The sequence below is a fragment of the Coregonus lavaretus genome (assembly GCF_964263955.1).
Source record: "Coregonus lavaretus genome assembly, chromosome: 34".
Taxonomy (NCBI): Eukaryota; Metazoa; Chordata; class Actinopteri; order Salmoniformes; family Salmonidae; genus Coregonus; species Coregonus lavaretus.
The window spans coordinates 5,704,498-5,717,179 of record NC_140021.1 but is presented as its reverse complement, the minus strand read 5'-3'; the positions used below and the strand labels follow the sequence as shown (position 1 = coordinate 5,717,179).

The window sequence follows — 12,682 nt, the reverse complement described above, 5'->3', positions numbered from 1 at the left end:
AAGTCATAACAGCTGGACCTAACTGACTGGGGAGAGAAGTCATAACAGCTGGACCTAACTGACTGGGGAGAGAAGTCATAACAGCTGGACCTAACTGACTGGGGAGAGAAGTCATAACAGCTGGACCTAACTGACTGGGGAGAGAAGTCATAAACTAGCTAAAGAATCACAGAGTACATCACACACACACTGTCTTCAGATTCTATCTGTCTTGAAACATCTGCACATGGACAAACAATGACCAAAGGCTGTGTGGTGACAAACTAGAGAAGGAATCAAAATGTCTGACGAGGACCAAGTGGTGGAGGCAGTCAGAGGAGAAGGATGGGCCTTCAATTATCCTCCATTTAGATGCAATACCACCAGGATTGGAGCTATTTAGTATAGTTGCCATACAGGCATATATACAGAAGTTGCCGTATACATTAATTAAACCAGTCATGATATATCATGTATACAGTCGTGGCCAAAAATACTGGTACCCTTGCACTTTTTTCAAGTAACTCACAATTTCCCCCCAAAATAAGTTGAAATTGACCAAAGTATTTGGTCTCCACAATTCTTTATTTCACTGTTAATATTACAGAACCTTTGTTTTTGATTCAGAACTTAATATATCCATTTAAATCAGAAAATAAACAGAAATGGCATTGACTAAATTATTGACACCCTAGACTTAATATTTGGTAGCACAGCCTTTGGTCAAAATAACTGCAATCAAGTCCAGCGTTTTATCTTGAAACATTCCTGGATACTTTTTAAAGTGTGTTTGGGGTCATTATCCTGTTGGAAGACCCATGACCTTCGACGGAGACCCAGATTTCTGACACTGGGTCCAACATTGCGCTCCAAAATGCCTTGGTATTCTCCTGATTTCATGATGCCATGCAACCCCAAAACATCACTGAAACTCCTCCATGTTTGACTGTAGGGAAGGTGTTATTTTCTTTGAAGGCTTCATTTTGTTTTCTGTAAACATAGAGATGGTGTGCTTTACCAAAAAGCTATAATTTGGTCTCATCTGTCCACAGGACATTCTCCCAGAAGGACTTTGGCATGTCCAGGTGTTTTTTGGCAAATTTCAGTGGGGCTTTCTTATGTCTCTCTCTCAGCAGTGGTGTCCTCCTGGGTCTCCTACCATATAACCCCCTTTCATTGAGTTGGTGATGGATGGTGCGAGTTGAAACTGTCGTACCTTGTGTCTGAAGGTCAGCTTGAATCTGTGTGGCAGTTAATCAAGGTGCTTTCTCCACCATTCGAACAATCCTTCGCTGCAATCTTCCATCAAGTTTTCTATTGCGGCCACGTCCAGGGAGGTTGGCTACAGTGCCATGGGCCTTAAACTTCTTGATAACATTACGTATGGTGGAAACAGGAACATCAAGGTCTCTGGAGATGGACTTGAAGCCTTGAGATTGTCAATGCTTGGCTACAATCTTGTGTCTGGCCTCCTCAGATAATTCTCTGGTTTTCTGTCTTTTCTCCATGCTCATTGCGGGACACACAGCGACACAAAACAGGAGAATGAGTCCATTTCTCTATTCAAACTGGTTGAATGAGGGATATTTATATTGCAGGCACCTGCAACTCACCACAGGTGAGTTCAATTCCAAAGTAAAGGAGAATCACCTGCTTGAAATCGAATTATTTCTAACTATTTCTAGAAGGTGCCATTAATATTGTTTAGGACTTATTTGTGGAATAAGCTAACATTTAGTAAATTAGTCAGATTTCTTTGTTTTGTTGAACTGCAAACTAAAAAGACATACATAAGTGCATATCAAAATATGTTTTAATTTCTACAGTTTTCTGGAAGAAAGTGTGCATTATTTGAAAAAAGTGCAAGGGTGCCAATATTTTTGGCCAACACTGTATAATTCTAAGAAGCAGTATATCTTCAGAGCATTTGTGTGGGACTGTGTATTTGTGCGTGAGCTACATAAATATGACAAACGCTCTATTCTGTGTGTCTAGTCTGTGTGGGGCCGTCCCGTCCACTTTCCTAAGACGGATACCTACCTCTCCCACCCACACCTGAGTGATAGAGGAGGGAGAGGAAGGCACTGGGGGGCTCCCCACCACTGGGGGCTCCCCACCACTGAGGCTTCACACCACTGGGGGCTCCCCACCACTTAGGCTTCACACAAGGATGAGCTGTCTGCAAGCATACACACACACACACACATATTCCTCTAGGGGCTACCTATCCCTCTCCACTAGCATCACAAATGTGTGTGTGGTGTGTGTGTGTGTGTGTGTGTGTTTTGATATAATCAGAGCTGGTGTCACAATGATATCCTCTCCTAAGGCCTTCAGCCCGTGTGGCTTGGTTGAGTCGAATGTTTGGCAGGACTGTGTGAGTGCACAAGCTATTCAATCTGTATGTGTACTGTCTCACCGTCTGAGTAAGGGTGTGTGTGTGTGTGTGTGTGTGTGTTTATGCTAGTGTGTGCACTGAAGACCAGAGAACACCCTATATGTGTGTGAAAGTAGTACAGTGTGTGTGTGTGTGTGTGTGTGTGTGTGTGTGTGTGTGTGTGTGCTCAAAGACCCATGTACTACTACCTAGTATGTGTGTTATGTGTGTGTGTGTGTTATGTGTGTGTGTTAAATGTGTGTGTGTGTGTGCAGACCACCCCCCTCTCTCTCGCTCACCTTCTGTGGCTGACCTTCCTTTGTTTACAGCCTATTGGTGGGTTCCTCCCTTTGATTTGGCCACACAGCCACGTGACCCTGCAGCCAGTTTGTGCTCTGCAACTCCGCACTGCTAAAAATAGCTCCAGCTCCAGCTTGCCCCGGCCCCACAGCTCGTTTACATAAGCTCTGAGGAGGTGGGGAGGAGGAGTAGTGGACAGGCTGGGGCCTACTGTTCTGCTCGGTTCTGCATGTCCTCTCTCACTCCTACTCTCACGCTCTCTCGCTCACTCACTCACAGGCTGGTGCCTGATACATGCATGTGCAGACGGACACAGAAACACATGTACACACATAGCTGCTCTGAAACAGTGATAAGAGGAACAGCCCTCATACTGAACTAGTCACTGAGGAGTCATCTCCTAGTCTGTCTTTATGGTGTTATGTTATGGTCCTAACCTGTCATATGGTCCTAATCTGTCCTATTTTATGGTCCTAATCTGTCCTATAATATGTTTGTAATCTTTCCTATGCTATGGTCCTAATCTGTTTTTATAGTGTTAGGCTATGGTCCTAATCTGTCTTTATGATGCTATGGTCATAATCTGTCTTTATGATGCTACGGTCCCAATCTGTCTTTATGGTGATGGGCAGGTATCTTAGTGGTTAAGAGCGTAGTGCCAGTAACGAAAGGTCGCTGGTTCTAATTCCCGAGCCGACTAAGTGAAAAATCTGCCAATGTGCCCTTGAGCAAGGCACTTAACGCTAATTGCTCCTGTAAATCGCTCTGGATAAGAGCGTCTGCTAAATGACTAAAATGTAAATATGCTATGGTCCTAATCTGTCTTTATGATGCTATGGTCCTAATGCACCACTAATGTACCAAAACCGTCAGTCTCTATCAATCAACCAAACTATCTTGTATTGTGCCGGAGTAAAGTATGTTGTCATAAACTGTCATACGCTGTACTAAACTGTCATAAACTGACACAGTAAGCATTGTGTGGTTGGCTGGTTTGATGAAGTGTTAAACTCAAGTGTTAGGCTGTTATTAGCTAGACTAGTCATTGAACCACCCCGTAGAGATAGCATTGACTTTACCAGAGCCGGTTACCGACACTGTTGTTGTTTAACTTTACATTAATGAGAATTAGTGTGTCAGAATAGCGCCAACACAGTGCATGGAGTAGAGTGGGACATATCGTGTATATCATTTATACATAGAGTATATATGGTGTATATACACTACCGGTCAAAAATATCTGAAACTTTGAACATCCCACGGAGCACCATTAAATCAATTATTTAAAAAAATGGAAAGAATATGGCACCACAACAAACCTGCCAAGAGAGGGCCGCCCACCAAAACTCACAGACCAGGCAAGGAGGGCATTAATCAGAGAGGCAACAAAGAGACCAAAGATAACCCTGAAGGAGCTGCAAAGCTCCACAGCGGAGATTGGAGTATCTGTCCATAGGACCACTTTAAGACGTACACTCCACAGAACTGGGCTTTATGGAAGAGTGGCCAGAAAATGGACATTGCTTAAAGAAAAAATTAAGTAAACACGTTTGGTGTTCGCCAAAAGGCATGTGGGAGACTCCCCAAACATATGAAAGAAGGTACTCTGGTCAGATGAGACTAAAATTGAGCTTTTTGGCCATCAAGGAAAACGCTATGTCTGGCGCAAACCCAACACCTCTCATCACCCCGAGAACACCATCCCCACAGTGAAGCATGGTGGTGGCAGCATCATGCTGTGGTGATGTTTTTCATCGGCAGGAACTGGTAAACTGGTCAGAATTGAAGGAATGATGGATGGCGCTAAATACAAGGAAATTCTTGAGGGAAACCTGTTTCAGTCTTCCAGAGATTTGAGACTGGGACGGAGGTTCGCCTTCCAGCAGGATAATGACCCTAAACATACTGCTAAAGCAAAACTTGAGTGGTTTAAGGGGAAACATTTAAATGTCTTGGAATGGCCTAGTCAAAGCCCAGACCTCAATCTAATTGAGAATCTGTGGTATGACTTAAAGATTGCTGTACACCAGCGGAACCCATCCAACATGAAGGAGTGGCGCAGTTTTGCCTTGAAGAACGGGCAAAAATCCCAGTGGCTAGATGTGCCAAGCTTATAGAGACATACCCCAAGAGACTTGCAGCTGTAATTGCTGCAAAGGGTGGCTCTACAAAGTATTAACTTTGGGGTGGGTGAATAGTTATGCACGCTCAAGTTGTCTGTTCTTTTGTCTTATTTCTTGTTTGTTTCACAATAAAAAAACATGTAGATCTTCAAAGTGGTAGGCATGTTGTGTAAATCAAATGATACAAACCCCCAAAAAATATATTTTAATTACAGGTTGTAAGGCAACAAAATAGGAAAAATGCCAAGGGGGGTGAATACTTTCGCAAGCCACTGTATGTCCTCTGGATTGGAGAAGAAAGATGGTGAGTTCAACAGTGAGCCTGTCAGTCAGCCTTAACTCACTCACAGCATCCTGCCTAGCTGACGCAATGCTATTTTCCTGATTTTTGACCACTTCTTTTCTCTGGCCTCCATTGATTTAGTCACCCTAATCTTGGCCACCCTACAACGGTTAAAACACCAATAACTATTGAACAGATTATGGTAGAGACATGAGGTTTGGACCATCGGTTTGCTTAGAGGATTGTCTACACAGTATTTTACCCATTGGTCAATAGATGCATTTTTGTTTTGACACCCTACATATTGTACCATATATACTTGGTCATAGAATACTTCATTGTCATGATATTGTCATTTTTATGTATTTAACTGTATGTCCAGTATATGCGGCCCATGCAGGAGTCAGTACCACCCTAGTGTTGCAAAGCACCATGGTCCAACCACAGAATTAAATAGAACTAACACAACTGCAATGGTCATCAAAACAAGGCAAAATAAGGGCACAGTTCAATAATATAATATAATATACAGTATATGCCATTTAGCAGATGCTTTTATCCAAAGCTACTTACAGTCACGTGTGCACACAGTTTCTATGTATGGGTGGTCCTGGGAAACGAACCAACTATCCTGGCATTGTAGGCGCCATGCTCTACCAACTGATCTACAGAGGACCTCTGGTGTGCAGGCTACACTTGAGCCTGGGTGCTCCTCTTTGTATAATCTGGAAGAAATCCAGCACAACAGCAGAACCACATGAACATATGTAAGATCTTAATTTGAGCGAGTTTGCTGCAACAACAGGATGATCAAATTAAGATACGGCATCTGTATTGTAGAACAATGACACAGTGTGTGGTTGAATTCAACTGTATTGAGTAATTTGGCTGCATTGCACATCTTCTAGGGAGCCCTTGTATGGCAAATGTGCATAGGAAGTCTGATATTCCTGCATTCATTGACATAATTAGTGACCGCCACACCTCAATTATAACAATAATTGATCAAGTTGAAATCTCAATACAAATGTTTTAAGGTATACGTTTTCAGCCAAAGCTTGTTGCAAAAGCACTGGATCACCAGAGTTAACAACATGCTCCGGTACATTGGCGACTAGGATGTATTTTTTAAACCTCCCGTTTTGGGCTGGATGTGTCAATGTGTAGTTCACACATGCATAATCTATGAGCAGAATAACTGTCTTACAGATGTAGGATCTTAATTTAAGCCAGTTTGCTACAGCATTAAAATATTCCTGTAGCAACAGGAAATGTGAATTATTATGTGGATTATAATAATGGACATTTTTGTAGGGGTTGATACATTTCTCAAGTCTGAAATGTCAAAGTGGAAATTACAAAGTTCTCCTGCAACAGGTGATAAAATTAAGATCCTACATCTGTGCCTCAATTAGCCACGAAATTCCTAGTTTGAAAGCGACTGTTTTCTGGAAGCTGTGAGGCACCATTTTCCCTACATTTAACCCCACGTTGGCCAGCCCCCTAGCAATTCGGGTTTCAGCCAATGAGCTTCAGCACCTCGCCATTTGAGTCACAGCTAGCAAGACGCACACACAGTAGAGCGAGAGAGAGAGCAATGATGTGGTGCACATATGTGATGTAGTACACCATTTTCGGGGACCACTTTTGGCTCGTGGGCGCTACTTTCAGAACTACTAGCTAAAAAGTATACAAAAGTACCAGAGAATATCTTTAAAGCTGGAATCCTTAAATGGTCAAACTGCCACATCCGTTTGTGATATTACAACAACAAAGAAGTTACTGCAAACAACAAACACTGTTTTTCCCCCATAACATCATTGCACACGTGATAGAACAACAGAATACACATACATATATACATACGTACATATATATATATATATATATATACACATACATACACAAACATACACACATATATATATGTATTTATTAACCTTTATTTAACTAGGCAAGTCAGTTAAGAACAAATTCTTATTTACAATGACGGCCTACCCTGGCCAAACCCTCCCCTAACCCGGATGACGCTGGGCCAATTGTGCGCCGCCCTATGGGACTCCCGATCACAGCCGGTTGTAATACAGCCTGGGATCGAACCCGGGTCTGTAGTGACGCCTCTAGCACTGCGATGCAGTGCCTTAGACCGCTGCGCCACTCAGGATCACAATATGTACAGCAATTGTGCGACGTTGTGCGACGCTCCTCACCTCCGCTTCGTCAACAAAACAAAAACAATAACATTCGTGGGGCGGACAGTGTCGCAGTTTCCCCTACTGAGGATTACATCTAAGGTTGAAATACGGCTGAGACAGAAACCTAAACTCAACTAAAGGCCGCTTACAATCTGGTTTGGGCAGGGGGAAAAATGACGTGCACTTGGGAGTCTCCACATAGGACCAACTAGATTAACTAGGCTAGCCTGGAGAGAGGGAGAGCGCAGGGGGAGGGAGAGGGAGAGCAGGGTTTGTGTACGCACAATGCTCTCCCCGAGCTAGAAACAGAACAGGCCAGTCAGAACAGGGATACTATTGTGCTCCCACAGGACTATATTAAGGCCTTATCAGCCTGTAACATCAACAGTGTCCTCTGCTTCCTACTGCCCACTGAGCACACAAACCAGAATATGCAGCTAGCGCACACAGCTTTAGCATGCTAATGCTAATTTGCACACAAACCAGGATATGCAGCTAGCGCACACAGCCTTAGTGTGCTGAGCTAATGATAATGTCTGTCGTGCTAACGCTTAGCATGCTAGCGCTAATGTTTTGGAGGTGGAGATGGTAGCTATCAAATACATGACCACATGAGTTCCAGTGACACAGCCGAGGGGAGTTTCCGTGTAGCTTTGAGAGTACAACATACGGTTGCTATGGGGCGCAACTTTGGTTTTAGAAGTGGGGCTGCTTTTAGAAATGGCGTCCGCATGGTCCTAAAGCATGGTTCAAAAGCACATTGTTGGCTCGTTTTGTATCACATTCCATATATATATATATATATATATATGTTTGCATGACCATGCGTGCTATGTTTTTAAGCAAATTCAAACGTTAAGTCATTGGTGGGGTCCATTTTGACAGGCTTAAATCTTTGAGTTTTGTATATCAGGATAACGTAGCCTGAAGCCAATATTACCTGTTGAGGGAGGAATTTTTGAGAGAGAGAGAGGAAGAGGGTCCTCTGTGTACTGGTATGATATCAGTTACTGAAACGTACTGCAAGCAAGGGGATAAAATCCATGGTACACAAAGGGAAGTGCCTCTAGATGCTAGCCCTCAAGCTACGGCACAGTACGCTCACAAATTGTGTAGAAAACTAGACAAATATCAGAATCTTTGGTATGGTTTTTGTTGGCAAGTAAAAATGTTGGACTGCATCCCTATTTCAGTTGATTGGTTGTTTTGTACATAGCAATTTGTTCACTGTTGTTTTAATACAGTGTAATATGCCTACAACTAACAGTGTTTTTGTATCGATACAGGGTGCTACAAGTACGAAGTAAAGTCAAAACGACAAGACACTTAACTTTTGAACAAGTTGAGTCAAACTCTGGACAAAACTCTAATGGATAAACAAAGTGGAATGAAACAAACAAGCCATTCCATGACATTTATGGGCTTTTCCAAACAACAACGCTTCATTGCATGGCCCAAAGGCTCCAACGGACTGGGCAACGGAACAGAACATTGAAATCAATTCAAATGCTTAAAAAAGATCTCCGCCCTACATGTACAATGTACAGTCGCTATTGATTGGCTTATAGGATTGTGGAACGTCAATATGGGCCTCCTCTTTGACACAAGCACTTGGATCGGCCCATACTCATTTTGAGTTTCAATTGGGTCTGGAGAGATGGCAGCGGCTAACTGAAAAAGCTAAGCGGAAAAGGGGGTGCTAGTGAGCACTGATTGCTCAGCATTTTCCATTGCTTTACACGTTCATTGGAGGACCTAAGAATAGCACCACGGCGCTATCCTGGATACTACACAGGCTAAATGCAGCGCAGAGAAGAGGGTAGGCTATGCTGGCTCTGATGCTGGCTCTGAACCAGCCACCATTGGACAATCACGACTTAAAAGGAAGACTCAGCAATATGACATCATCAAAACAGAGGGCCGACTTCCTGCTTACTGACATCAACAACAGATTTTAAACAGCCAATAGTGTTGGCAGAGTTGACGTTTGTCTCCCAGCTGTGTACAACAACGTCATATTGCTGAATCTACCTTTAAGGCGAAACAAAGTGAGCAGACTAGAAACAAGACGTTATCATGCTAGCTATGGCTAAAAGGACAGGAACAGAGGTTGAAATGCCCTGTCATGCTAACTTAGAGCTAACCGTCAGTTATGGACCCTGACAGATGACAGTTTCCTCCTTCTAGCCCCAACGGGTGTCACTTTGTTTCAGTATACAGAAGGCAGAGATATTGTCAATGGAAACGAGATAGAGTGGTTCAACATGGATATGGTGGAGCTACTGTGCGTCATGGCATTGAGCGATATGTGCATGCGCACACACAGATACACAGACGCTCAGACACACACACACACACACACACACACTTAGCCAGAACAAACACTCTAGACGGGTGTGTGTCTGCCTTCAGTAAGCCTCAGCATAATGGGCGTCTTCCTGGGAGAGGAACAACAAGGGGGTCTGACGTCACATATTTCATGCCACTACAATCAAAACAACCCGCAGCCACGTTCTGACTGACTGGAAATTAGAAAAGGGACAACTTGTGTGTATTTCATGGTCACAGAATTTGCCGGTGGTATAAAACACTGCTTCACACCGAAGAGGGGAGCACAAACAGAGACTAGAACGCAGCCAGCAAGCCAAGTGGTGTCTGGAGTGCTCCTCCTAAACAAAGGTTATGGAAATCATAACCTTGAGTCACATATTGTCTACTCTCATTCAAGGACATCATCGACAACATAATAGGCTGTACCGTCGCCTATGGAAATGGTTATTAATGCGGGTCAAATAACTATCAAATAAGGGGTCGGGTTCTGCAGACCCACATAAAAAAATACATTTTACATTTTAGTCATTTAGCAGACGCTCTTATCCAGAGCGACTTACAGTTAGTGAGTCCATACATTTATTTTATTTTTTTCATACCCCCGTGGGAATCGAACCCACAACCCTGGCGTTGCAAACGCCATGCTCTACCAACTGAGCTACATCCCTGCCAGCCATTCCCTCCCCTACCCTGGACGACACTGGGCCAATTGTGCGCCGTCCCATGGGTCTCCCGGTCGCGGCCGGCTACGACAGAGCCTGGATTCGAACCAGGATCTCTAGTGGCACAGCTAGCACTGCGATGAATACTACAGTACTTACTACAGAATTCTGTAGTAAACTGTAGAATACTATACTACAAACTATAGTATCCCTCGATCATGTGAAGTACTTAGTATAGAATGTTGTAGTATACTCAATAATACTATAGTAAAAACTACAGTATTATCCACACACAAAAAGCACTGTAGTAAATACTACAGAAATGTCCACAAAAACACAATTTTCTTTAACTATAGTAAATACTACAGTATTTAATTTGCATATACCCTGCCCATTCCCCTCCCCCATATCCCAATTTGTTCCACACGTAGAAACCTACATGCCAAGTATACACCATATATTGTATACTATAGTCCACAAAAAACACTAGAGTAAATACTACAGTATACTTAATTCCGCAAAGATACTACAGTAAATACTACAGTCAGCAAAAACACTACAGTAAATACTACAGTTTATACTACTCTTTATTTTACCACAGTATTTATACTATAGTATACTACAGTGAATACTACAGTAAAGTCTGCAAAAACACTGCAGTGAATACTATAGTATTCCTACCATAGTATACACTATAGTATTTTTTCATGTGGGAAGTGCACACAAAAGTGGATACCTTGTAAATGTGCACATGTATACACACACACACACACACACACACACACACACACACACACACACGGCCAAAACATTATGTGCCATTAACTCCCTGAAGAGCAGCTCTGAGGACTTGGAAGACTTGGTCAGAGCTCCATGGGTGATTATATGAGGTCTAAAATGCCAATCAGAAGGCACAGGACACATGAGGAGAGTCAACAGAGACATACCATTGGCTGAGAGAGCAACCAGGGCTGTGATGGGATGGAAAGTGCAGGACTCTCATAAGGACCCACCTTTCATTAATGAGGATGCTTGAGTAACACTCATGCATACACACACGCACACACACAATGGATATCCTCACACGTAAAACAACTGGACTGGCTTAATTAAGGTCTTTCCAACAACCTCTCCTCTGGATCCTTCCCTTGTTACTTGGTGGTGAGTAGTTATGCATAACAATACATTTGTGCCTGCATGTGTGTTTTCTTCACGCACCGCTGGCCAGAAAAATTATATTGGGGTGGTATGAATTTCAGTCGGTAATTGCCAGTAATCTGAGATGGAACAAAAACATTGTTATATGGACCAAGCCTCCTTGATCCATGTTAAACCCCAGGTAGCGCCACCTTACTGAGGACATCAATGTGACTGGGTGAAATGGCCTGAAAGGTTACCTCAGAGGAGGGTAAAAGACACGTGTTGTGAACAATGCTAAGCCCTCTCCTCTCTTCACTGGGAGCGTGCATCTCCACTTACGGTCTTAAGGCTTCTGGGGGTTCGGGTTAGCAGACTGCGGGACACGCAACGTCAGTGGAGAGATGGAGTGTCCACAGGGATGGGGGAGAGAGGGAGAGTGGAATATAGAAGGATGGGGAGGGAGTGAGAAAGAAGTAAGGAGGGATGGATGGATAGAGAAAAATGGGGAGTGGGAAACAGAGATGGGAGGGAGGTAGAGATGAATAAAGGGATGGGACAGAGGGAGAACATGGACAGGGAGGAAGAGAGAAGGGTGGAGAGGGGTAGGGGGGGAGAAAGGGGGATGGGAAAAGAAGGGAGAGGGTGAGAGTGGAAGAGAGAGATGGGGAGGAAAGGAGGGCACGAGGGATGGGGGCTGGGGGGCACTCACTACTGTGCGCAGTCGATGAGCTGGTACTCGTTGGAGCGCTCGAAGCAAGCCTTCACGCCTTCATCGTCCCACAGCTGCTTGGCATGCTCGAAGAACTCCTGTTTTTCCACGAAAGACAAGAAAAGAGGGAAGAAGAGAGAGAGACGGGGTTAGGAGGAGGAGAGACACGTGACAGCTCAGGGAGAACTCTGTTGTCAAAGCACGGCGTCTTCAACAGGAGCTTTAGTTTTAGACAAGAGAGCCAACTTGTCATCACGTTGGTTTCGCTGTACATTTGCACGATATATTAAAGTACATTTCATATGAGTGCCCTCTGTAGCAGCAGGTTAGATGATCACAAGTGTCTTCCATCATACATTATTCAGATGTTGAACCGTGTGAACTGATTTGTCGTACAGGATGAGATAAATAAAACTACGGAGGAAAACGTCTGATCCATTCACCACGTGAACACACAAACAAGAATAAGGGGGGTAAATTATACCGCTCTCTGAGAAAGAGCATCCCCATAATGACCTATTCAATGAGAGGCAAGTGAGTGGAAGAGCAGTGGACAGAAGGTGTGTGGTGGAGGAGGTTGGGA

General features: G+C 43.6%; 1 protein-coding gene across 2 annotated transcripts in view; it reads right to left on the bottom strand.

The window, feature by feature from the left end:
- Positions 1-12,682, bottom strand: part of LOC311109050 (guanine nucleotide-binding protein G(olf) subunit alpha-like) — a 64,590-nt gene that overhangs the window by 28,079 nt on the left and 23,829 nt on the right. For both annotated transcript variants that reach the window (XM_084151835.1, XM_084151836.1), the window contains exon 5: positions 12,100-12,197. In XM_084151835.1, coding sequence (XP_084007961.1) covers positions 12,100-12,197 — 98 coding nt within the window. The remainder of the gene's footprint in view (positions 1-12,099; positions 12,198-12,682) is intronic.